We start from the raw sequence: 27414 nt of genomic DNA, 5'->3' as shown, positions 1-27414 counted from the left end.
CCCCCCATCTTTCGCTCTCACCCGCTTTCCCCTAATTCCCCTGCCTCTGTCTATTTTTACCACTCCATTGCTGTTATCTCTCCGTGGCACCATTTCAATGCACCCCCTCCTCTCTTCGCCATACCTTCTCTCCATCCCTCTTCTCTCCCTCTCCCTCTTTCTTAGCCTTCCATTCCATTTAGACCTTTATGTTAGCGTAGGACTTTCCATCCTGTGGCGTCCAGGTAGTAAATTGAAATGGTTCTGGGGGCTCCACTGAAGCCTGATTGAATTTAAAAGGAGAACGTGCCATAAAGAGAACTAGTGGTGAGAGGTCTGTAATACACTGAAGGGCTCCCCAAGCTATGACAGTGTTGACAGGGAGAGGGGAGCATGGGAGGTGAGGACGGGTGGATAGGAAGGAGCGAGGTAGGGAAAGGGCGCAGGGGCTGGAGGGGTGAGGACAAAGTGAAGGTGGAAGGAAGCAGCGACAGAAAAAAAAAAAAAGACGAGAGCAAGAGGATTGAAGAGGGAGAGGGAGCGGGGGGGCAGAGTGATTGAAATTGTGTAAAACTCTTCCTCGGCATGAAAACCAGCCTATTACCCATCGCGCACAAGCAGATGGACAGAAACACAAAAACCCTCACAAGTGTGCACCCTTGATAGTGACACCTCGCAGAAATGCCTCAATCACGGTTTGCATGGCCTGGAGGGAGCGAGGTGACAGGTCTCATATTGGAGACGGCCAACAAAATGCAATTCCAGGAAGTCAGCTCTAGGGCGGTGTGTCTGTCATACCTACATCTCTGATAATACTCCCACACATCACATCGCGACCGCTGAAATAGCCACCTCTCAGCATATAGGGCGTACACAAAATGAAGGTGGATGCACATGGTACGCACAAGTACCAGCGCACACACACACTCAGACATACATATCACATGCACATGCCAGGGGAAATATGATGTTAGGGGTTAAATTATTCATTGATCCTTTCATAGCCTGTCCAAGCCTGCTTGTTGTTGTGTGTGTCATGTCTTGGTCTCCGTGTGAGTCTGTGTGTCCACTTGAAAGGGCTCTCCGGGGAGAGAGACAACCTTGAGCAGGCGCTGACCTTTAACTTTGTGTGTTTCAGTTCGAAAAAGTGACAGGTGTGTGTGGACGGTGTGTTTTCACAGACATGGCCATATGGGTAAATAGAGAATCTGTCCATAAAATATTTCAGATATAAGGATGAACAAAGGGAGGTGCAGCGAGGAGGGGAGGCGGGGAGAAGAAAAGAAGGAGAGGAGACCCTCGAATCCAAACAAACTCCCTGACTGATACATTTCTCAGAGCCACTGAGTGATTTGCAGTTCGCATTGGATCATAGTGGGAGTTGGAATTAACTAACAAGATAATTAACTATAATTGATATGAATGAGCATTGAAATGTCAGCAGAGAATGGTCTTTATTATTTATTAAAGCAGCCAATAATTACACAATTAAGTCATAAAAGGACAGATTGAAGGCTTGTGCCAAAACTGAATTTCACAGAAACTGGATTGGACTACTTTCATTGTGAGAGCATCAGTGCAGGTGTTGCAACATTTTGTGATGGAAGTGGTCAGAATCTGATAGGGACTGCACTGCACATACTTACTCTCTGCAGGCATTATTACACCGAACAAAAACATAAACACAACACTTTTGTTTTTATTCCCACTCTTCATGAGTTGAAATAAAAGATCTAACATGTTTTCTGTGCACACAAAAGGCTTAGTTCTCTCAAATTTGGTTTACAAAAGTCAATGTTAGTGAGCACTTGGCCAACATAATTGATAATCAAATCACCTGACAGGGGCGGCATATCAAGATGCTGATTAAACAGCATGATTATTACACAGTTGTAGTTTTAGCACACAACACAATACCACAGATGTCACAAGTTTGACTGCAAAATGTCAACTAAAGCTGCTGCCCATAAATTCAATGTTCATTTTACTATCATAAGCCATCTTAAGTGTCTTTTCCAAGAATTTGGCAGTACATCCAATCGACTCATTGCGCCAGTCCAGGACTTCCACAACCAGTTTCTTCACCTGAAACATGATTTCTAACGGTTAATACCAAAATTTTTCAGTTGTGCAAACCAACTGTTGCATCAGCTGTAGCTTTAAAAACTGGATATGAAGGTCCTGGGTTAAGGCCTTTGCACGTTAAGTCAGTTTATTTTTTTTTAGATGCATTTTTTTAATTCGAAATCAGAAAAAAAAAATTGTTACGCACAGAAACCTTGCACACTGATTGCGATGCATTTTATTGTTGTATTCACTATGAAAATTCCCACGAATTGAGAAAATAAAAATGACATTCCCTCCTTTGCCTCTCACCACTGCAGTTACCTATCTGGCTGTCATCACTCCCTCCCTGTCTTTCATTTGGCACTGCAGCTGCATGAAGGGGCAGAGCTGTCCTCCACATTCTGTGTGCGGTCCACATCCTCCTCCTCTTTATCGTCATCCACCTAATATTACTATCTGACATGTTGAAAGTGAGCTATCTGGGTTATAAAATGATTCTATGCGCACCGTTCCTCTGTCTTACCTTGGCTGTGTCCCGCCACCACATTTTCTTCACTGATTCTTGGCCAAACGTCTCTAAAGGCTTCTGACCAATGTGAAAAACGCAGAAAATCGAACCTGTTCGACAGACGAAAGTTTTGGACTCAGTGTGCAAACATTATTGACACAACATGAGGTCGCATTTATTTTTAGACGTGCAATATTTCTGACGAAAAAAACTGACTCAGTGTGTTAAGGCCTTTACACGTGGTTGTGAATTGTAAGGCTGGTTGGATGTACTGCCAAATTCTCAGATATGACACTGAAAAAGGCTTATAGTAGTGAAATTAACATTCAATTCACAGGCAACAGCTCTAGTAGATATTCCTGCAATGAGCATGCAAACGGCACGCTCCCTCAAAACTTGGGACATCTGCAGTATTGCGTTGTGTGAATGTGAAAACGTCACATTTTAGAATGGCCTTTAACTGTGACCATCATGAGGCACACCTGTGTAGTAATCATGCTGTTTAATCAGTATCAGGTGATTTGATTGTGGATTATTTCAGCAAAGTGCTCACTAACACGGATTTAAACAAATTTGTCAACCTTAATTTTGTGTACATAGAAAGTCTTGGATATTTTACTTCAACCCATGAAGAATGGGAGCAAAAACCAAAGTGTTACATTTATATTTTTGTTCAGTGTAGATTGTTGTGCTTCATAAAATTATTTTATATTTCTAAATTGTTCATTGTATTTTCTGTCTTTGATGGCACAGGTTTACGCCTTTGTTTACAGTATGCATTACCTTTATGTTCTGTGTTGGATTTTAAGTAACATTAGCAATCCAATCCAGAGACCGAAAGTATTGAGGATGTTAAAAAAAGTGCAGTGCAGTATCTCTGAGTGTTCTCCACTTTATCCAGTCAGTCTGCTCCTTTGTTGAAATATTGAGAACAACAATTTGTTACAACTGATGAGCATGTGTTGCTTCCCCACACAGCACAGAGGAATCTATGTATCTACTGTAGTGGTTGTGACATGGCACCAGGGAGACTATAAGACGTACTATCCCCCCATGGCTCTTTAAAACGCATGTCAGTGTCATTCTGCATGTATGCCTTCATCTTGATCAGCTCCCATGAAACACATTATGTTTTCCGCAGTCTGCAGCACATTTGAGAACAGTCGAGAGCTCCTGTTGGCTAAAGACAGGTTTCTGAAAGGTCAGCTGAACACGTAGTGCTTCGTTTAGGCTGCACAGGTGGAGAGAGAATTTTTATCTGGCCAAAACATGTTGGTAGAGTAGTTGCTGTCAGTATTTTAGATCATCCATTGAATACTAATATATCAACAGATGCAGATAGTTTGGCTCATACAAAAAATGTTCTTTCTTTAAAAAAGCATGGTTTTAAATTTGCAAAGGCTTTAAACCAAAAGAAACTTTATTCGTAGGTCAGTGGCTTATACCAGAATGTGTATGCTGAGAGCTGTACATCCGTTTAAATTTACATGACATTTTTACAGTTTACAAAACTAATAATTGTAATCTAAAGTTTCGGGAAATTACAAGGATCTTTTGGTTTGTCTTACAGGGAGACTGAGGGCAGAAGTAAATGAGCCGGAAAGAGAGAGACAGGGACAATGAAGAGGAGAGTCAGAGGAACAAGGAGAGATGGAGACAAGAAAAGAGGATTAGGCATAAGGAGTCATAATAATCAGCACACAGCCTACAGCTATACCGCCAGGAGATAAAAGAGATAAATAAAGTGAGGGACAGAGCAAGAGATGTATGCAATCAGTGTCTAACAACAGCTGGGCCGAAGTTCTGAGGCAGATGATGAGATGACCTGCAATGACCGTCTGCGCATGGCTGTGCATTCAAAGGTAATCTGAACAGAAGGGCCTGTTTTATGGACTGACATTAACACTGTCTGGTAAAACTGACAATGCACTTTGGTTCAATATTATTAAATAAGGGCTGGGCAATATATCAGTATTATATAGAGATATAACACAAGATATCGTCTTTTGGATATTGTAATATCCTAAGTGTTGTCTTTTCCTGGTTTAAAAGGCTGCATTACAGTAAAGAGATGTAATTTTCTGAACTTATCAGACTGTTTTAGCTGTTCTTTTATTTGCTTGTACCCACTTCGTCACTATATCAACCAGTCTTAATTTCTTTTTGTCAGCGACCTTTTTTCCATGATGAAATTGAGACAATGACAAGCTAAAAATAGATCTTGATAATAAAAGCGAAGACGAAATCTATGCTTAATTTTCGTTGACGAGACGTGATGTGACGAAAATGTCAGTGGTGGACTATCGGACAATGAAAGCTGAGAACAGCCGTGCTTACAGTTATCTTCGAATGCCGCATGAGCGACAGGCTGGTAACCTCCAGTAAACAGTCTGAGCCAGAATGTTTCACTAGCCGGCAAAAAGACTCACACTAGAGTGCAAGTTGTGAGCTGAAATTCAGCAGTAAATAATCAGCTGTGTGTTTCTGACTGTGGATGGTGGAAGTGTTGAATGGATTTGTGGAGTTTGTTCGTTAAAGCGGTGGCTGTTAGCAGTTCTGCTTGTTAGCTGCTAAATGGTAGAGGAACGAGCAGCTATGGGCCGTCGGACTTCACAGCTGATCCCCGCAGGACTCCACTCAGAGTCGGACTGTCTCGGGAAGGTTTATGGGTTGATGCTGTTTGACAGGCAACAGGCAGGTAGGAGGCTCACTTATCTGTGAGTGTAGCTGTGCTGTAAGTAAACAGTCTGAACTCGGCTGAGCTTTCTTTAGTTAGTTTAAATCACCAACTCTGTGAGACACGAGTTTAAACCGCCAGACTGTCATGTGGCAGATTAAGAAAGAATTCAGGCTTTAATTAAGTTACTTTTCTGCTTCTTAAGAGTGAGATCAATAACTCGGAGTTTACAATGAGCCTGGGTACAAATCATAGCTGTCTCACATTAGTTATTTGTGGTGTCTATGTCAATAAGAGCATAAATAGAGAGATGTTGAGCTTTTCAAATGATGATCAGTAAGTGTGTGCTTGTAAATCACCCCTTAAGCTTGTCAAACACTGAAGGAGAAATTGCAGTTTATAAGTGTGTAGGAATTACTTGTAGTAGTAGAGACAAATTGTCTAAATGAAATGTTTATACAACCTGTCACCTAGATTCTAATTTCTGATACATGAATTAGCTTCACTGGATTAAATAACATATAAAAAATATAATGATTAAAAATAATGACTAAAACGTTTTGAATTTTCGTTGACTTTAAGTAGACTAAAACTATGAAGGATAAAAATGACACTGACTTTTTTCGAGTTTACAATGAAAATAAATTGATTCAAACTGGGATTTTTTTTTCTTATCTGAATGTAAACAAGATGCCAGAGTGCATGAAAGCATCAAAATAGGGCTTGTTTATCCAAAAAGTGCCAGAGGAGGATTCCCAGACCCCCTGACAGAGGTCCAGGCTAAGCCCTGGATGGTCTCAAATCCTAGAAACACCACTGCATACAGCTGCTGCGACTGGATCTGCCTCTTGGCAAATCTGAGTGAGAACAGCAAATGTCGAGAGGTCGAAAACAGGCAATTCAGTGAAAAATGGATGGATATATTTGCCTTTATTTTGCTTCTTATTTCAATGTTCATTCATTTTATCTGACACATATTATTGTTTGTTTATTAACTGGCCCCTTGCCTCCTGCATCTCTGCAAAAGTGTCCCCCAGGCAAAGCACGTTAAATATCCCTGGTTTAGGCCAATTTGGAGGCAAAATGCCAAAGATGTTCTGGTTCCAGCGTTACTTTCCGATGTGATAATGAACTGAATTTGTTTGGGTTTTAGAGTATTAGTCGAACACAAGCAATTTGATTATATCAGGATTTGGGAGATTTTAATGGTGATTTGTCACTATTTTCATTACATCTCTTAGACCAAACCATGAGAGAGTAATCTACAGATGAATCAATGATAGGAATAATTGCTGTGTGCAGCTCTGGATGAAACAAGGGTTGAGCTGGTTAGAGTTATGACTTCAACTTTGGTACGAAAAAATAAATAATAAAAGGTTCCCTATTTGTTTCCATTTGAAAACAACAACAACCTGTAAAAGTCATTAAGTCCTCAAACTTGTTTATTCATACTCCAAGTCAAGACTAAGTCACGTGGTAGAGTTATCTAGTATTTCTTAGATCAATTCGACCCAATGGACTAACTCTTCACATTTTTTCTATTCAGTCTTCTTCACTCTGCTTTTCTTTTAGTGTAGCAAAGGCTTTTGCCTGCCTACGTCCTGGAATGCTCTCATTACCTTGGTGCAGTTGCCAAGGGAGCTGGTGTGATATTCAATACTTCTGTTTCCCATCCCTCCAATCTCATTTACACTTGACACATGACATTTGCATAATGGCCTCGCTCTATCTCCCATCTACTGAAATACAGGGTGGAGGTGAGGTGGTTATAGTGTGTGTGTGTGTGTGTGTGTGTGTGCTAATACTTGTTTGGTTGTGATGAGTACATATGTCTATCTAAAGTGTGTGTGCATGTGTGTGTGTGTGTGTGCGTGTGTGTCGCAGGCAGGGGTTAAATGACTTCCGTCTTAATCTAGCTCATTAAGCCTGCGGAGAGCTCGGAGAGCACCACATTGGCTGATTCGGGACAATTTGCGGAAATGCTGGCAGGAACACGTAAATGTGAATGCTAATCAGGGATCCCGTGACCCCAATCAGTCAGAGACAGATATTAGGGTGTCAGGAAAATTGAAGACGAACATGAGTCTTTGTCTTTTTTTTATATCGTAAACGATGTGCGATACTGGTGGAGTGCGATGAAAACAGCACTCCGTAAGAGCACTCGAGACTTGCACCAAACTGCTCCCTTCATTCATCATGAGTTCTGGCAGAGATTTTATTCAGTGTGTCACAATGGTGAAGGGTGCACCAAGAACTCTGAGCTCTCCTGATCTGGAGAGAGCTGAGCAGAATGTTCTCATGTCCACAATCTGGTAAATAAAACTAACTGACTGAACTTGTTAGCGAGTCAGCCTTGCCTCGGCAACCTGATTCTATTAGTTGTCACAGGCTTGACAAGACTTTATCAAATTAATGAAAATAATTTGCAGCTTTCACCCTGAACCTTTGTCTGTATCACATTTAGAAATTAATGAATTTAGTTAGGGTGTTTAATACTGTCAAAACATGTTGATGCTACAATTTTTTATTTTATTTTTTTTTTATCATAACTGTAATCTGGGTTTATAAGAAATCTTATACTCTGAGGACACAAAACCTTCTTCTTCTTTAAAGAGTAATGAAACACTGCCTTTCAGCCTCTCCCCACTTTGTATACGAAATCAACCCAAGTGAGACTGGGGTGTCAAGACATGGCTCTGTGCAAGGTTAGCTAGAAACAACCCTAGTTAGCTTGCTAACACTACAGGGCGATGACTCATCAATTGTTGCTATGTCATAAATTACAGTTATTTGGGGGTTGACTTTCTTGCTAAGGCTTTTAACAGGGAATTTGATCCAGCCCCACTTGCTGTGCTGCTTGGGACTTTTATTTAATATTTATTCATATATTTATTTATTAATAGAATTTGTATATTTATTTTTCATTGTGTATTTTCTTCTTCTTATTATTATTATTATTATTATTATGTATCTATTTTTATTATTTATTTATTTTTGTTGTTATCATTTCTATTATTATAATTATTATTTATTTTATTGTTTATGTATTTATCTGGATGGATGGATGGATGGATGGATGGATGGACGGACGGACGGACAAGAAGCAAGAAAATTCAATTACAAATTCAACTGGACCACATTATAAAAGCAGGAAATGTCATTGGGCCGGACATTTTCAGCAATGGCAGCCTATTCAAAACCTTTTTCTTTGTAGCTTTTGGTAATCACAAATTTTAAACATCCCATCTCTAGCAAGGCCACCTAGAGTTTGCTTCTGGGCCGAATGTTTCTCGCTGGCCAGCAACTGAATAGTATTGGTATAACATGTTCATGGATGACAAGCTGTGATAGATTACTACCCCATTCACAGTACCTCTATACCTATACCTATAGTGTACATACCTCACCATGTTATAGGAGATCAGGGGCCACATTAAATTAGACTAACTGACCGAGGTGAAACATGAAGTCTCACATTTGTCATTTTATGGTATTCAATCTGCTCGACTCCTTCAGTGAGCCTTACATCAGTACATGTAGACGTCTCATTAGAAAGAAGTGTAGTATGTGTAGACACGCAAAAAACACACACACCATTAAAATAAGGACAGATAAACAAACTCAAATGCACATGCACAGAGGCTTACTCCGGATTAAACTATTCTTCTCTGCATACCTCTGCACATATTACAGAAAGAGTCTCTCTCCCTTATAATATACCAATTTGTCACAAATGCTGTGCCTCGAATATTTATCATGATATCTTTATGTAGCGCCCCCCACAAAAGAGAAAAATAACATAATCCTCCCCCACATCCCTTCTAGCCAGAAAGCTAGTGAGCTCGAGCTGAGTGAAACGTCATACTTAGCAAATTGCATTTGAAACCAGGGGGGAATAAATACTACAGATAAAGACTGCTCTAATGTGCTCAAATCCATTAGAAATCTCATATTCACACATAGCTGAAATCACATTACAAGACGCCCCTAATGTCATTTCACAGGGTTTTTCCACCAGCATTTGCTGCCAGGGCGAGACACTAACATCAAACATAATGGATTTTCGCCTTTTCCCTTCTCTCCCCACCTCCCTTCTGTTGTTCATCCCGCTCGTAGAGTCTGCTCCGTCCTATTCTGGTTGAAATTCCCTTCCAGTCGTCACTGTTGTGGGTGTGAGCTCTATTTTGGGTGGATGTAATGAATTTAGCCAAACAGTTTTTGGGAAGAGACCACTCGCAGACACAGGGGGCTTTGGTGAACGTGTTACACTCATCAACCCTGGAGGAACGCTTGGCAGTTCAGTGTTGTTACACTTTATTGCAAAAGTGTTTATATCCCTTGACTTCCCATGCTTCACTTGCTTCAGCGAAAAACAGGAGAGCAGATGGGGCAGTGTGGAAATAGCATGTGTACTGTGTGCTGGTTTGGATGACTTTTAAAGTGAAGTGAAGTGATCGACATCTACATCGATTTTCCCTCTTCTGAGGAAAGATTCAAAGTCTTTGAGGGAATAGGGTAATTGTCTCATGGATATATATATTTACATTCATAACCTTTACCTCTAAATAACTCATGCACAGGGAGGGGAGGAGGAGGAGGGAGAAGGGAGAGGAAAGGGGATGAGAGAGAAGAGGAGAGGAAGGGAGAGGAATGGGATGAAGAGAAGAGGAGGAAAAAGAGAGGAGGAAAGGGGAAGAGAGAAGAGGGAAGGAAAGGAGAGAAGAGGGAAAGGGAGGAGATGAGAGGAATGGGGAGGAGAAGAGGAGGGAGAGGAGAGAAGGAAACAGAAGGAGAGAAGAGAGAAGACAGGCAAGTAAAGGGGAGTAAAGGGGAGAAGAGGCAAAGGGAGGAGAAGAGGAGGGAAAAGAGGAGAGGAAACAGACATAGAAAAGAGGAGAGGAATAGAGAGGAATGGAGAGAAGAGAAGAGGAGGGAGAAGAGGAGGGTGAAGAGAGAAGAGGACAGGCAAAGAGAGGAAAGAAAAATGGATGAGAGGAGAGAGGAGAGGAAATGGGAGGAAAGAAGAAAGATAAGAGAAGAGGAAATGGAAAGGGGAGAGGAATGAAGAGAAGAGGAGGAGTAAAGGGGAGGAGGAGAGACAGAGATGAGGGGAGAAAAGGAGAGACGAGGGAAAGGGAGGAGATGAGAGGAATGGGGAGGAGAAGAGGAGGGAGAGGAGAGGAGGAAACAGAAGGAGAGAAGAGAGACGGGAGGAGAGGAGGGAAGGTGAGGAGAAAAAGAGATTAGAGTAGAGGAGAACAGAGAAGAGGGGAGGAAAGGAGAGAAGAGGGAAAGGGAGGAGAAGAGGAGGGACAAGAGAGTAGTGGACGGGAAAGGAGAGAGATGAGAGGAGTAAAGTGGTGTAAAAGGGAGGAGAGGAGAGGAGAGGAGAGGAGAGGAGAGGAGAGGAGAGGAGAGGAGAGGAGACTCAATCAGGGTCTGCCAGTTTGACTTTTCCACTGGTTGCACACTCAATGGGCGCACCATGACTCCAGCGTGACTGGCCGGGGATCAAACTATCACTCATAGTGAAGGAAGGACGTAAGGGGAGAAATATTCATCTCTTTTAAAAATGTATGTTGTGTCCTTATCAGGGCTTTGGCCTCCTCTTCATCTCACAATTTAGGTTCGGGGTGATTGATTCCAGGCACAGGGGAGACATATTTGGTTACCTCTATATCCAGAGTCAGAAACTCTATCTTTACCGAGCCAGACGCAAACTGTTTTTGGGAAAACAAATACAATACATACACCAAGACAACGAGTGGAGCCAGACGCCAAATGACCCACAATGTACAAATTGAAGCAGCAAATACTCTCTTTGTCCAATAACTGGTTTACTTTGCTTCTATTCACACTCAGAGTGCGACTTGAGTCAAATTAATACCAAGCAAATTAATTAGAGAGAGGAAGTGACAACACAATGCGACACACACAAACACAAATCGTAACCTTAGTTGGCTTGCAGACCCTGATTTCACCCACACATACACACAGAAAGCACAGATATTCTCCAACCCCAATTATCAGCTGTGAAACACTGTCTCTTAGAAATGCCTGGAGTCTGTTTAGGCGCTATTGGATTAGATGCTGCGTTGAGACCATCTATCTTTGAGAATAATTAACTATCCAGAAAGATGGACTAACTTATGTAACCACCAATTAGGAGATCACAAACAATCCTTTCAGAGGGAGTCGGAGAATTTTAATGAGGTTTAATGACTTGTTGATTGGTTGGTGGGGTTTGTTTGGAGAGGTACGCAGGGCAGATGTGCTGGGAAGAGTTTAAAAAACAAACTCTCTGCTTCATCTGCCCACGTCTGGTACCCACTGCGTATTTGACTGTACAGTAACAGTAGCGTGTGGGCAGAGATACAGTCAGTGTGTAGTCACAGCTAGGGGGCGTGGTCAGCGAGGTTTTCCCCAGCCTGTAAATGCTGGAAAAGTGCGCTTTTCAAACTCACATAACTATAACATTTACTATAGATATTATTAATTTAACTGACCATAATATCAGCACCTTACAGCCGTTAATGCTATGATGAAATAGACTAGCATTTGAGACATGTACTAATGTAACTCAACGCTATTAGCCTATGTTTTGACAATGTGCCATGTTATTACTCAAGCACTTGAAACCTGAACAACTACAGGTCCTTGGAGGCTCACAACCTGTTTACTAGATGTTAAACAGTCTATCACTGTTTGGACAAAGTTTTAGATCCTATTTGTTTAACCACAAACAGCCCCGAAACTGTCATTGCCAAAACCACCAGACCCATACTACATGAACAGACCTAGGGTCTAGGTACCATGTTTGAAGGGTTACTTTTGGTTCCAAAGGTATCATACGGAAAGTGTTTGGTGGAAACGGGGCTTTGGTGGTGTGCCCATGCACAATTTTTTACACTGCAGCCCGGCTACTGCTCTTGCTTCATACTGGACTAAATTTCATTAATGTTCCCATTTGTCACTTTTCAAGTTAATTTGACGTGCAGAAAGCCACACAGCAACTTTTCAGCATGATAAAGAATGTTTGGTTTTTCTCCTCAGTGTAAAACGATGTGACATGTTGTGGGCGTTCCTACAAATACCAACTGTATCTATACGTGCATGTGTTCCCATCTGTGTAGTCCTTCTAAGGAAAGGTTTGTGTGTACATGTGTGCTTATCTAGAGCTGCCCTCGACAATCAACCAACCCCACCACCCCCAACTCCAGTCCACACATACACGCCCACACACGCGCACACACATCCGTACAGGCTACTTCTGAAGCCTTGCCCCAGACAGGGTGAGCAGATCAATCAATTACATCTCTGCTCCAGCAATCAAACAAGGTTATTATCAGGCAGCAGCTCACCGACCTGGAAAGGCCTGGCCAATCAAAGGCTGCTGTGATGTGGGGGCTGGCGCTCGCTCATGTGACAGTAACACAGAGTGGCAGCTCATGTTGTCAAGGGATAGAGGGATGGAAGATGGAAAGACCGACGACTGAGGCTGAATTCAAAGGAGAACACAGAAGGAAGTGTGCAGGACAGGAACAAGAGAATATCTGTAAATCACCCATCTCCGGCACTCTGTCTTTACCTTGACATTACTCTCAGAAGGACGAGAGAAGATAAGAAACACAGAATACACTTCTTATAATACAATATATCATTTTTCGGGATTTCAGTTTTTAGAAGGTCCTGTTTTTGTGTCCTTGTGTGGCTTTCCATCGCTAAAAAAATGACAGGGAAAAGGAGACAAACAGAAGAGTGAAAGACGTGGCAGAAAGCAACACATGGTGAAAACATCCCTTCATTGTGGATCAGTAATTCTCGCCTTGGCAGCAGCTCCCCTCTGGCATTTATTCAATAAGCATTCAGGGCATTCTGTCCTCCCACTTCTGTCCTTTCATAGCAACAGGTCTGAGGAACCATATAAGGCTTAATTACATTATCCTACACTCAAAAAAGGAGACTTTCATTTCATTAAAAGTATTATTGGTAACACAATACACCAAGACACATGCAAGCAAACCTAAAAATCTCCCAAGAATACACTCAAAACTCTTTCAAAAGCAGCCAATCAGAGACAATCAGGCACTGCGGGGCTGGATGGGGATGGCGCGAACATCTGTGTGATTATGACCTGATCATCTGGACAAGCTGCAAAGACATAACCGTGTGTGTGTTTTGTGTGTGTCTAAGGCACACATAAAATGTTTGTCTTTGTGTCAGCAGCACCATTTCTGCCTCTAATCTGACCGGGCAACAATTCCCAGGAGCCGCTATTTTCCCCCCACACAGACCTAAAACCTCGGGGACCTTCAAAGCCGACTTCATAAGAAGTCTACTGCTGAGCGTTCAGACAAACCAGACCCCCTTAAGCTCCGACTGACGACTGTCTGCTTCACATGAGTCTGTTGGACAGGTTGCCCTGGGAACCGAGTCTGATTCCATTATGGGATGGATAAACACAATCAAAGAGTTTATCCACCTTCTATAGCCAGAGAAAAGACCCCCACAATGATGGATCTAATCTCCTGCACAATATCTAGTGTGTGTGTGTGTGTGTGTGTAATGCCAACAGTGTGTGTCTCTGTGCATGCGTGTGCTTGTAAGACATGAGGAGATTGAAAACTCTGCACCTCACTAAAAAGTGGCTGAAGTTGCACTTTTGGAAAGCGATAAAACCGGCAGTATTATTTACAACATGGTGTGTGTGTGTGTGTGTGTGTGTGTGTTGTCCTGTGGGGAGGGCATCAGGGAGATAAAAGAATAAAGATACGGCGGTGCTGCAGCTAGTGACAGGTAGGAGCACCTGACAGATTCATAGCAAACTGGCATTGTGTTTTGCAGACATCCAGTGGCTTTACTTTTCTTTATACTTCTTTTTACTTTCTATATTTTTGTTTCTTTCTCTTGGTCATCACTTTACTTTAGTTATAGTTTTAAATAAGTTACTGCACTTTTTACTACTTAGTAGGAGTATCAGCTATCCCTCTCAGGCAACTACACACCTATTTAGACACAATAAACCCAGTGGCGACCCCAGAATTTCTCACAGTGGTGTCCAGATGGGCCCGCTGAAATTCTTTGGGTGAGACACCAAAACCAAAAGCCATAACTACATTTAAAGAATTCGCTTATGTTGTTGAAGTACATGGGCTAGTTGAAAACTATGTCAATATGAGAATGAAGAAATCGTATACTGATATACTTTAGTTTCTTATTCTTAAGTTAATATACCAATTATCTTATGTGCGGCTAGACTCATACTGGTACAGTTAACATTTTAAGTTCCCCAGCAATCCTGTTTAATATGGTGTGTGTTATATCTATTACGCAATTCATTGTTCTTCAAATGGACTGGATGTCCCTTGTTCAAAAAGACAAATATTCAGCTCTTGAAGGCGTACGTTGATTGTACAGGAACATTTTATGGGAACAAGCCTTCTTAAGTTTAGGGGAGACTCATGGGTACGCACAGAGCCCATTTCCATTCAGATATCTTGAGGTGAGAGATCAAGGGACTCCTGAAAATGGTCATGTCTATTGTTCCCTCACCAAAATTTACCCTAACTTTGGAACATTGTCGGTTCTCGATCCTATGTTGACCTAGTTGGAACCAATGGATGCCTTCATCCCTGGTCAAACAGAAAGCATTTTGCAAGTTGCAAAACGTGAGACGCGCTGCACTGCTGTGGAAACTAAACTAAAATGTTCAGGCAGAGGGTATTTGCTGTAGCTCTGGTTGAGGGTTAGAGTGTGGGTACATGACACCCTAAAAAAGAGGGTGGATCATGGGGAGTACCACCAGTTGGTCCAGGATCTTCTCCCCCATGATGGTCATTCCCAGGCATTTTTTAGGATGACTCGGGGGCATTTTGACAACCTGCTGTCCGTCGTCAGGCCGTTTAGCTCTGGGTATCCAGCAACCGCTACCCCCAGTTTTTCCTCCACTGTTTAACAACTGTACATTGTTGTCGTGACCACCACAGAAGACCCGTCGCTCAAATCATCCGATTGGACAATGGGAAAAAAGATGACGAAAAAAATAAGTGCCGTGGGGCGTTTTTCCACTTTGACTTTACGTTGTTTCAACTTGAGTTCAGAGTGCTCCAGCAAAAATGCCAGGCACCTAGAGTGCCGAATCGGCAAGGAAAAACCATCGTTCCCATTAAAAACAATTGCAAAAAGGTGCCTCCAGCTGCTAAAATACTTTCTGTGTGATCAGTGCCTTCCTTTGTCTTGTTTCTTATGATACCACTACTTTTGCGCTAGATTAAATACTAAGCGTGCCACAGTGAACACAGTAATATCAGCCTCCAATTACTTTCACTAGAGGGGGCCAGTGTGGAGGAGGAGGGGGGTGCAACATTTTTATCAGGGGTCAAAGGCCCCTCTTTGGGGACGCCACTGACTGAACCTGGTCCCAACAGGCAAAAACAACAGATACTACACAGCTGTTTTAATATCCAGATATCAGGCTGCACTGTGGAGTCTGTGTGGGACTTTTGTTCAGGAGGTAGACCGGTCAAAGTACACGCAGCAAACAACCACATACCTCACCCGAGCACATAGTTATGTGCCAGAAATCTGCAGTGGTGTGGACTTCTGAAAAACCAAAGAATGTCTTCCTCAAACTCTCTGATCAGTTTTCCTGTACCTACCGGTTACACCGCACTGTTCTAGTTCATTGCCATCCTCTTTTTTCATTCTCTTCCCCATGTGCAGCATATTGCAGATGTATGAAAAGTGTGTATGTGCACATAAACAACTTGAATTCAAAGCGAGCCTACATGCCACCCAGCATACATGCAATCTAAGAGCCTTTCTATTCCTCTGCAATTTCTTTCTTCTTCCTCAGACTTATCGCTCTCTATTCGCATCCCACCTGTCTGTTTGTTTCCTTTTTTTATCATCTTTTCCTTTGTGTTTTTCTTTCATTGCCTCCCATCTGCTCTCCTCTCTCTGTTGTTGGTTTCTTTCTTCTGCCTTCTTTATCTCTCTCTCTCTCTGACCTTTCCAGTGTAAAATCCTCTCTCCACCTGATTCCCAACTATGCTCCCAGTTTTTAATGGGTGCGGGTTAGAAAGAGAGAGATAGGGAGGGTGCTATTTACTGAGGAAAATCCTCCTGAACGAGTGAGAGAAGATTAGAAGAGAGAGCAAGGGCTGGCAGAGCAAAGCAGTACGTGCATGTATGTGTGAGTAAGACTTAAGACAAGACGTCCATGCTGCATTTTAATAGCCTGAGTGCAGACACGTCTTTGAGGTTGACTACAGATGTTATTGTTGAAGGAAAACTGTAGTCTTCACCAGTAATTATGAAGCCGCTGCCTGACTAAATGAAGGTTAGGGTTCAACCACAAATTATTTTTGCCATTTTCACTTCTGCCACAGTGGGAATTTGCATGTTTGAAATAAGTCATACACAGGGTAACTCAGTAAGCAACTACAAACAATAGTACTGTCACAAAATGATGTCAACACTGACTTTTTGATCAAACAAATCTTGTTGCCGAGACGCATTTGAAAAGAATTTTGAGCCTGTGCTTTCGTTGGTTTGCTCTTACTGGGGATGAGGCCATTCATGCTGCCCAATTAACTGCGTAGTGGATCAACATCATAAAAGACTGTGTAATTGCAGGACTTATATGGATCATAAATACCTGAGTAATGGGTGCCATTTTCATTTTAACAGCAGGGAGCGTATGGACAGTGACTACTGCAGCACTTCTTTGACAGGGAGAGCAATAAACACACTTGTTTTTCTGTGTGCTCATCATTTGTAAACAATAAACCACAGAGATACATGCAGATGACGAGGCTATCATCATAACTGCTGCTGCTACGGCTTGACAAATCATGTCACCTTCTAGCCATCGTAATTAATTTGGCTTATGATCTTTAGTGTTTAGGTGACAAACTGTAACAGTTAACCCTTAATCAGTTAACCGCAGAGAACATTTCTGACCGGATACACATGTCAGTCTGTAGGTTAATCATGCTGCTCTTCAGCACTGTGCACCAACTGAGTCTGTTCTGAGCTAGCTTGTGGCACTGCTCCTTCAGCGATTAAAGCTAGTAACGCCATCCAGACCCAACAGTGTGGCTGTGGGAACACTCTACCCACTAAATGCTGACATTTTTTCAGGAATCCTGCAGGATTGTTGAGATGGGAGTAAATTTCACTACTCATCACATGACTGGGACAGGACAGGAGTCGGAAAGACAGGAATCCTAATAATAACACTGAGCTAACAATGTGAAGTTAGCAGCTTTATATTCATTTTTACAGGGCATGGGAAATATATTTCTTTATGTATGAGGACACATGTTGTTTTATGTTGAGCATGTTAAGTGAAAACGACCGTATAAGATAGTGTTGCAATTGCAATGCTAATTTCCATTTCCGTGTTGATTCTAATTCCAATGATGTGTTAGCTACGAGCTAACAGATGAAGCGCTAGTTATTTGCCACGTGGTTGAAGCAGTTAGAATCAGACTAATGTTAACTACCAAGCAAGTTTCCACTTACACTGCAACAGTCAAAAACGTTAAATATAGAATGGGAAATTGCAATATTTAAAGATAGTATGAATATGTAGGCCTACAATATAGCTGTTCCAGCTGTTAAGTTAGGAGGTTTTTTTTATCACTACGCTATAATGATTGAGTTTGCTTATCTATAAATATGCAGTTCTAATATTAATAAACAATATTTTCTGTATTATTTAAAAACAACACGGGAACAGGATGAGATAGAGACATTCTTTCAGGATCAGGAAGGGACAGGATTTTTTGATGTACTTTGTCATGGAATTGGGATGGGACAGGAGTTTTTTGTAGGAGTGGGATGGGACAAGAGTGAAAATCCACTCCCTTGTCACCCTCTAGCGCCCACCCTCTGGTCTCCCCCTTGGTTGCCCTGGTAAGTAAAAGGCTTAATTTTGAGCTGCAAACCCCCTTTAGCATTGTTAACTATGATAACACTGCTAGCTCTGTTAGCACAGTTAGCAGTGTCAGCACGGATGCTAACATAGTCAACAATGCTAAAAGGGTTTTGCAGCTAAAATTAAGCTGCCCACTTATCGGGATAACCTGAGGGGAGACCAGAGCGTGCTGCGTGAGGCCACCATGTGTCCACTGCAAGCTAGCTCCCACCCAACCCATGTGGTGTGCAGTGCAGAGCAGCTAAGGCTAACATTAGCTAACTAGTGGAGACTGTAGGGTGGGCAGTGGGCACCACATTACAGCATGTTAATGCAGCTAACAGGCTGGTTGTCAGCAAAGCCAACAGATAATAAAATAAAATAAAAGGTGAGACATTTCCATCACAAAACATTAAAATTTCACCACCTCTAAATGGATAGCACTTTATAATGCAGTGCTAAAGCTCACTGAGTCAATGGTGTGCCAGACTAAAAGAAAAGGCCTCTTGTATTTCTTGTCATTATGCATTTTTTTCATCAAAAATAAACCGGTTACTTACTAGTGTCGGGCTATTGAAAGCCAAATTAACCTACACCAGACCCTGCTGTATATCAGGTATTGGTCTCAAATATTGGTCTCACAATTGATATTAGTACATAAAGCAGAATGCACATAATGAATTGGTGCATCATGTCTATGAGAAGAAACAAATCATATCCTAAAATGACCAAAATTATCTTTTAATTCTGGATGTGTCTCCCTTACTTAATTTATGACTTCGTTTTATTAGCAAGGTATAGGCCTATGCTTCTTCACAGGTATATTCTCAATAAGCCCACACACAGTTTTCTTAAAAATATAAAATTTGGCACAGCAAAGTCCTCAAGAAATACTAAGTCTGAAAATCTAAATATGAAAGACGCAGCTCAGGAATTTGAGAAACCTCACAAACACTTAAAACTTCTCCAGAGATACTCTATTTCACCTCTAACTTTTGTCTGTCTTGGTCTGTGTGTGCTGCTCAGGAGGGGAGTTAATGAGAGTGTGAAATTAGTGCAGAATCATGGTGTGTTTCGTTTTCACCACAGGCTACAATGGTGGGAGGCAGAGCCCTTCTGTCCTTTTCCTGTCATCTAGCTTTCTATCCGCTCCTCGTTCCTTTCATCGCTTGTTCCATTGTCCTTCCCTCTCTGCTTCCCCCGAGCGCTCTCTGTCAATCTCCGACCCTCTGACTCTTTTCTTTTTTCACTCGACCATGGACACTTACAGCAGAACCGACTCTGAGCAGACCTTATATGAATTCGAGTATCTGCACATCAACATGAGTACTTTTTAATAAGCTAATGCTACAAGTGCATACGAAGGGCTCTGTACTCAATCGACTGTTACACAGCAGTGAAGCGTTCAATCTGGCACACCTGCCTGCGTGACTACCAGGAATATTCTGAGCTTCCTTTATGTTTTGGTACACAAATGCACAACTGCAATAACATGCACTCACATACAAAAGGGCTTTGAGTCAAATTCTGAATGAGGCACAGTCAGTGATTTCAAAAGACGAGTGAAACGTTCAAATGAATCTTCCCCACAGGTAATTTTGAGGACCAAAAATCTATTTGGAGTCAGAACTAGTAATTAGAAAGCAGTGAGATTAAAAGCAAAATGAAGTCGGTTAGAAAGGAAATTAACTGAGCATGAGTATGATACGATTACATAAAGCCCTTCAGCAGGCGAGTTCATGACTCTGAATCACACACAAAAAAATTGGTTCTCAAAATCTCTCGATTTTCATAGATCTGGCCATCATTCCTATCAGTAATGATAACATTTTACTCACTAATTAACTCCGATATGGCAACACAGTAATTCTGTCGGACTTAAGGCTTCACCTGCGCACACACAGAAACACACACTGCCACACAGACACAAATACAGCATACCAGGCATGGCCGTGCCTGGTCATCCTGTGGATGGTGAACAGGGAGAGATTAGGGGCCTGCTGAAGCTTTTCAAAATGCCAACGTCGTCCGGCGCAAGGGGTGTAAATACCACCCAAATGTCAGCAGGAGACCCCAGAAGTCAAACTAAATTGGCTGCTACATGCACAAACACTACCCTGTGTCTGCCCCGTATTTGTGTGCGCGTCTTTAAAGACATACATTCTGTGCTCTGACACATCGGGTTGGATTGCTACACTTGTGAGGGCAGAACCAATCTCATTCATTCACTTACTACAAAACTGCTCAGCTCAAAACGGACATGGCGGATATCCCAAGGGAGGGATAATGTTTTGGCAATCTTAAGGGTCATTCAGTGCTCTCTAGAGGAGATGTAACCGAACACACTGACAAAAATGCACCAACAAACTCACATGTAAGGTTTTAGCTGCCTTTAGCCTTGTCAGAATAAATTCAAACATACTTGTCGATGATACTTAGAGATTGAAGTTTGGTGTTTAGAAATAACAATAGTTGTGTCTACCTCACAATATAAGTAGGTTAGGTTACTTCATTTGTATCTGCAGGTAGAACTGGTTGGCAGTAGAAGACGAGGCATCCATCTTGACACATTTTACAAACAACACAGAACAACAGATGGACATAATAAAAATACTTAACTCCAATGATCAGTAATAAATAAACAAATAATTAAAAGTTGCTTCCAAAGCATCTGTGCAGGGCTGCTACGACTTGTTCATCTGAGTGATGGCTGCTGAACCAAAGCTGTTTTTAGACCGCTTTCATTGACACTTAAGACTATGAACCTTGATCCAGAAGAAAGATGCTGAAATTCACTGTTCAAAGGGTGGGAGTCGCCAATTAAAGTTGAGGTGGTTATCCACTGTAAGTGTCTGGTGTTCAGTGACACTGGATCAAGCTGTGAGTGACCAGTCAGTTTACTAGACCATTTAATTTGATTCAGAGAGCTTCTGTTTTTGAAAGAATGAGTCATTTAAGTCTATATATAAAGCGGGTTCACTTTCAAGGACCCGCCATGTGGTTCTTCAGTAGCTCCAGTGGCTCTATAGGGCCATTCACCTTTTCGTGACGACCACCATAGTTCTCCTGCATGCTTGACACATGGGAGAAGCTTCAGTTCTGCAACCTCACTGCTAGATGCCACTAAATCCAACACACTGGCCCTTTAATAGATGTGACTTCATATGTGTTAGCATATCCTCTCAAACAAATTATCATGAGTTTTGTTTTATATGTATTCAGCTACAGAGGGGAAACCTATATACATATTGTTTACATACATATGCACAATAAGAATGTAGACAGAGACGCAAACATAAGCGACAAGTACATAAGAGTAGTCTACTCCACACTGGTCCCCTTCTTATCATAATCCATCCACTTCCTGGCGTTTAGCCAGGGCTAGGTTGTCGTGGCAGCAGGCTAACTGAGGTAAGACAGATGTCCTCCTCCGCAGCCACCTCCAACAGCTCTTCCTGGGGGAGCATGAGGCCTGCCAACATCAGGTGGGATTTATAATCCCTCCAGCATATCCTGGATCACAAATGCAGATACAGTATTCTGTTTAATCTCTGCTGCTTCTGGATATTTTGTCCAAAATAAAGAAGGTAACAAATCATAACCTTGGTGGAGCCCAGTGCCCAAATGCACTTGATCTACAGCAAAGAATACAGATGCAGCTCACACCTGGGTTATACATGAATTTGATAGCACATGGGAATGGTGATGGCACTTCATATTCCACCAGTATTCCCCAAAGAACCTCCAAGGGGCAGTAGTAGATCAGTCCGTACCAGAGGGTTGCTAGTTCAAGTCACAGTATGGAACAAGAATAAAGAATGGACTGGCAGCTGGAGAGGTGCTCGGTTACCTCCTGGGCACTGCTGAAGAGTTGTTGAGCAAGGCACTGAGTGGCGGCACTGATGGCTGACCCTGCGCTACCCTCTTGTTGCATGTATGTGTAGGGAGGATTCACGAAAATGATTCGCATTTCAACTGCCAACTGCCTGTAAACTGTTTAGATTACAAAGTTAGAGGAGTGTAGATAAAGCATGCAATATTAAAGGACTTACATAAAGTAGAAAAGCAATGTATAGCAAATATAAAATATGGTCTATGGCAAATTTAAGACTTAATATAAACTGGACAACTGTAAGGTGCAATTATAAGAACTGGCTCACAGTAAAGTCCCAAATCTAAAATAATGAATCCGTTTTTATGTCTGGAACCCCCCATCTACAATGGGCTCCTCGTTGAGGACTTGGCTCAGATTCTGGAGTTACTCTCTAATCCTGAATCCTACGTCGACCCCAGCGTGATTCGAACCCTGGACCTTCCGCATGGCAGATAAGTGCTCTAACCTCTACACTAGGGCCCCGAAATATAAAACAATAAAGTAATTTTAAAAAGAAGAGGTACCATTGCCTAAAATAGGTCTTCTTCAAGTCAACAAAGATGATGTAAAGTGGACAGAAACACTTTAATGATACCTGAAGTAGCTTTGCATGAGCAAAGAGCTGCACTGCTGCTCCATGATAAAGGTCCTGTATCACGAGTGGGTTGGGATACATTATTTCACTAAGCATTACGCTGGCAATTCGGCATAACCCGTATCATGGAGCACATTCTCATCAGGTTCAGTTAACTCTGGGTTTACTAATCCAACTGTGAGCTATGTCACGCAATAGAGATACCATTGTTAATTACAAGCCAATCACATGCAGCACCATCTGAACCGTGAATGGAGTGCTTAATATGACATGAGATGAAATGTTAATACCCACAAGGGCATTAGGTTAATGCGCCAGCAGAGAGTGATATAGAGAAAGGGGAAAGATAAAATGTAATCACACAAGTACAATAAAATAGGTGGCTTAGCCTTACTTATATATCTGAATGAATTTCTAAACTAAAAGACTATGGTTATAAGTAAGTGTGGGGATTATTATGTAAGATCTTTAAGGGATTTAATTGGTCATTTTGTGGGCCATTTTGATCTGATTCTCTGAGGTTAACCCTCTCTGGAGCACTGAAAATGTCCATGACTAATATACCACTGACAGGTAGAAAGTCATCACATTAAAAAGTTTGCAGATGTTGTGGTTCTTTGTTCACCAGATATCAATAAAGATTTAAAAAACAGACACACCATAACAACATAAAGCACACTTGATTTAGGAGATGAAAAAGAAATGTACCACAACGTGCTGAAACCATTTGCAATCAAACATTAAGACCCCGTTGTCTCGTATGCCCACACATTGCCACACACACCACTGATTTCCTGTGCTGCAGCCCCCAACTGCTTCTGTCATTAAAGCTGCCATGAGTTGCATGGCTGGCTGCAGGAGGTGTAGTGATCCATCAGCGGAGTGCCAGGGCTTTGCCATTAGAAAACCATCTGCAAGAAACAGCGCTCCATTGGCACTACAAGTCTGGAGAGGGCAAGTCGGAGGGAGAGAGAGAGAAAAGAGAGGCCCCGTGTGCGAGGCAGTTTGCCGTGATTGATATGAACCATTACAGACAACATGGGAGAGGTAGGCAGAAAGCTAGTCACCGTTTTATTTTTGGTCATTTGTTCAGACGAGAGCTTGGCCGGACCCTCAGTGAAGAGGGGTTGAACGTCAGCGTGTGTGTGTGTGTCACAGAGAGAATAAAAGTGCAGAGCAGAGGGAGAGAGACAGACTGAGAGCAAAGACTCAGGGCCAAAGCAGCAGTAAAGGGACATAAACACACAGGCAACCACCTGGAGAAGACATTAAAGCATGCATAGACACATGCATGCACACGTCAACACACACACATACAAACATAGACAGCCCTTACTCTCTGAAACCAGTATTTTGCTTTCAAAGGGCATCAATCAATCAAAGAAAAGGTAACATGACAACTGACAATACAGCTTACATTAGTGGGGATGTGATGAGCAAAATGCATCTGATAGATTAAGTGCATCTAGCTTAACCAAATTAAGATATTCAGCGATTCCATACTGTTTAGTGGTCAGGGTATATGTATAATATACAAAATCTAACCAAACACCTCTCTCGGCTTTTCCATGTTTGCCTGTATTCACTGACTGTAAGACTAAATGTTCTACAGCCAAACAGTTAAGCTAGTTAGCTACCTCATAATACAGTTACTACCCAGATGGCCTGTGTGAGGCTATAGCTCTCCACTGGCTGAGTGTTCAAGATACTTTTACAGTCAAATCATCTGTCAACTGCCAACTGCCTTATACAAATTTAAGAGATAAACAAAGCGTTTGCCAAAAAGGAGCACTTATCCCTCCTCTGCGCATTAAAACTATGCACCATGATGTTAAAATTGTAGAAATGTATGCCAGGCACCGTGCAGAAGTAGGAAACATCTCTGTTTAATGGATCCTAGAAGGTAATGTATCACTGCATGGAGGCCAATTCAATTAAACTGCTTCACTATTAGATTTACACTACTCGCCTGGGACCACAGCGCTGTATAGAAAACGACCAGACATACAGAACATTACCACAAAGACAACCCTTCACAATGCTCAAATTTAATGGGAAATAAAAACGCGGGTGGTAGTCGATCCCGATTCCTGGAGGGTATCAACAAAACATTTGGAACTGGAGGTACAGTACATTACATCATGTTTGATTTACGGTATCCCGCCAAACATTAAAAAGGTTGAAATCGATAGATGGTCACTAAGAGGCTGTGTAATATAATTAGTTTACATTTTACTGGTATTGAGTCATGTCCCAGCCGTCATATGTCTTGAGTGGCTTGGTCATCCCTCTCTGACGGACCAGTATGATGCCAGTGGCCCTTTCACGCATGTGTCTCTTAAAGTTAATGGAATCCGCCCAAACTGTTCCAGTAAAGACAGCAAGTTCTGGCGTAGTAGCCAAGCAACAGTGTCATGTTTTTGTCCACAAAATATACCTGTATAACAAGTCCAAGTCGATGCCAAAATTCCGAAAACGTGACAGCAGGGTATGGTTTTTCTGCAGCACTGTAGGTACCCTAGATATGGGGAATTCTTCCAAACCAGACAAGGCAGCATATACACCTACAAGTATTTTTGTCTGCTGTAAAATGCTAAAGGAAGAAGAGGAACACCAATTAGCACAGAAGAATATGTGGAAGACAGCGACAAGTGCAGCTAACGTGACAACTCTGTCTGGACTTATCGAAAAGACAAGTGTGTTTTCCTGAGGCCAGCGTATTTCTTTAATTCTTTGCAATGGGAGCGTCTTGGTATCAAATTGGGTATTGGTATCGACGACTAAATTTCTGGGGTCTCATTTATACGCACAAAACAAGGCCTGAAAGAGGCGTAGGCCACTTCCCACGCAAAAGCTGTGATCTATGAAAACAGACTTGATGAGAGAAACTTTGACCCATGCTTACGAACATTTTGGAGACGGGAAATTGGCGATGCAGATGGTGAGGTGAAAGCCTGATTGTAGAAATTGTAGAATATTTTTTGGCGCACGCCATTTTTGCCTTTTGTCCATATGTACTTTTTTAGTATGGATCCTATGCTTTGTTTTATAAATGAGACCCCTGGTATCATGACATGCCTATGTATAACTACTTCCTGGGTGGTCAGATTGCCATGACTGATTTACTGCATTGCAGTAATGGCACCCTATTCATTCTTCATTACACAGCTTGTTTGACAGTACAATTTGCTCATCACTTCATTTATCTTTCCTTGTGACTCCTCTCAGTCCAAAGTCATCATCACATTAGTACTCTATTTAAGGACTTACTCATACAGTGGGCGGTGTGTCATCACAAATGAGTGACGATAGACTTCTTGCTGTTTTGTGTTGCTGATCACATTCCCAATAAACTAGAAAGATGTCTTGAAACCACATTCAGATAAAGTTTTGGCTGGGTGTTCACTGTACCTGAGAAGAGGCTGGAAGATGACAGTGATGTTCCTTGCTCCCGGTTTACATACAAACTTCATTTCTCCTCCTTCAATCAGGTTGTCATCAGCACCACCTACAACAAGGAAAACAGGACTTGACTCAATCAAACATGTCAAAATAGACATATATACATGGCAGTGTTGTAGCAGGAGGTGCTTGAAATGCACAGTAGGTAAAATGTGTGTGTGAGTCATATGTAGGATGACATTTAGAGGATTAAGGTAGTTCTAAATATGTGCTTTCAAACTCACGACTCAGAACTTAATCATCACCATGTCGTGTCCTTTAACAAGACACCAAATCCCGAGCAACCCCTAGAGTGCTGCTCTGTAGATGACCCTGAACTCTGATCATGCAACACTGATGTTCCCTCTATAAATCAATATATCTTTTTTAAATCTTAAACAATTCTTAATCATTTTAAACATTAAATGTTTAATCAGTACAGGAGTACAAACCTCAGCCTTGATAAACACATCACTCAATCAGTGCAGTTCTCCTTCACAAATCTAAATGCATCCCACACACCCTCACACCTCCATGCCCCTGCGTCACTGCGTGGGTGAACCCCAAAGCTAACAGGGTTAATCAGAAAATCATTGCCATGTAACATGCTCAGAAAGGAACGGGGGAGGTAGACGCCAAGGGGAGGGGGCTGAAGACAGGGGAAGAGGGGAGATCATAGGGGAGAGAAAGAACACCCAAGCTCATTACCTCCACTCATCCTGAAGTAATCAATATAATTGATGGGGGAGAAATTGCGGCTTGTTGTCAATACAGCTAACTGCAAAGCAAAATGATTTACTGTCTTTGTGTTTGTGCATGTAGAAAGGGTTTTGAAAGAATACTTTGCATGAATGCATGTGCAGATGTATATGTTTGTACAGTGTTTGCAAGTAAAGCTGCTGAATAAGAATAAGAATAAGAATAGGAGATGGAGGAGCAGCAGGAGGTATTGCTGCCTGTGTGCAGTAGAGAAAATATTATTCATTAAAATCTCTTGATTTAGGTTTATGGTTTAGTCCCAAAGCACTCTGTAACAATACATCCACGAGACTGGAAAAAAAAACAGACAATGCAATAAATAACCTCCTCGATTCAAAACCAAGGGAGTCTGATAACAACTGATCTCTGTGTTTGGGGAAACCTGAAGAAAAAAGTTTGCTTTCAAAATTTTAGGACCATCAAAATGCTGCATTTTACTGTTTAAAGTGTTTTCAGTTGAAATGAGGTGTGATGTTCTGTCAAGTGTACAGAGTAAGTTAAGTGGAAGAACTGGACAGAGATGAAAAAAGACGGTGATCCAAGCTACTCTGATAGGGTTTCGAAATGGGTACGGGGTGTGCGCTGTCTGAAA

At 41.8% G+C, this 27414-nt stretch overlaps 1 protein-coding gene across 1 annotated transcript in view; it reads right to left on the bottom strand.

The window, feature by feature from the left end:
* exoc4 (exocyst complex component 4) overlaps positions 1-27414 on the bottom strand; it is a 192587-nt gene that overhangs the window by 94440 nt on the left and 70733 nt on the right. The window contains exon 11 of the mRNA XM_050036180.1: positions 26034-26130. Coding sequence (XP_049892137.1) covers positions 26034-26130 — 97 coding nt within the window. The remainder of the gene's footprint in view (positions 1-26033; positions 26131-27414) is intronic.

The sequence above is a fragment of the Epinephelus moara genome, chromosome 23 (genome assembly GCF_006386435.1).
Source record: "Epinephelus moara isolate mb chromosome 23, YSFRI_EMoa_1.0, whole genome shotgun sequence".
NCBI lineage: Eukaryota > Metazoa > Chordata > Actinopteri > Perciformes > Serranidae > Epinephelus > Epinephelus moara.
This window is presented reverse-complemented; position numbering and strand designations above follow the sequence as displayed.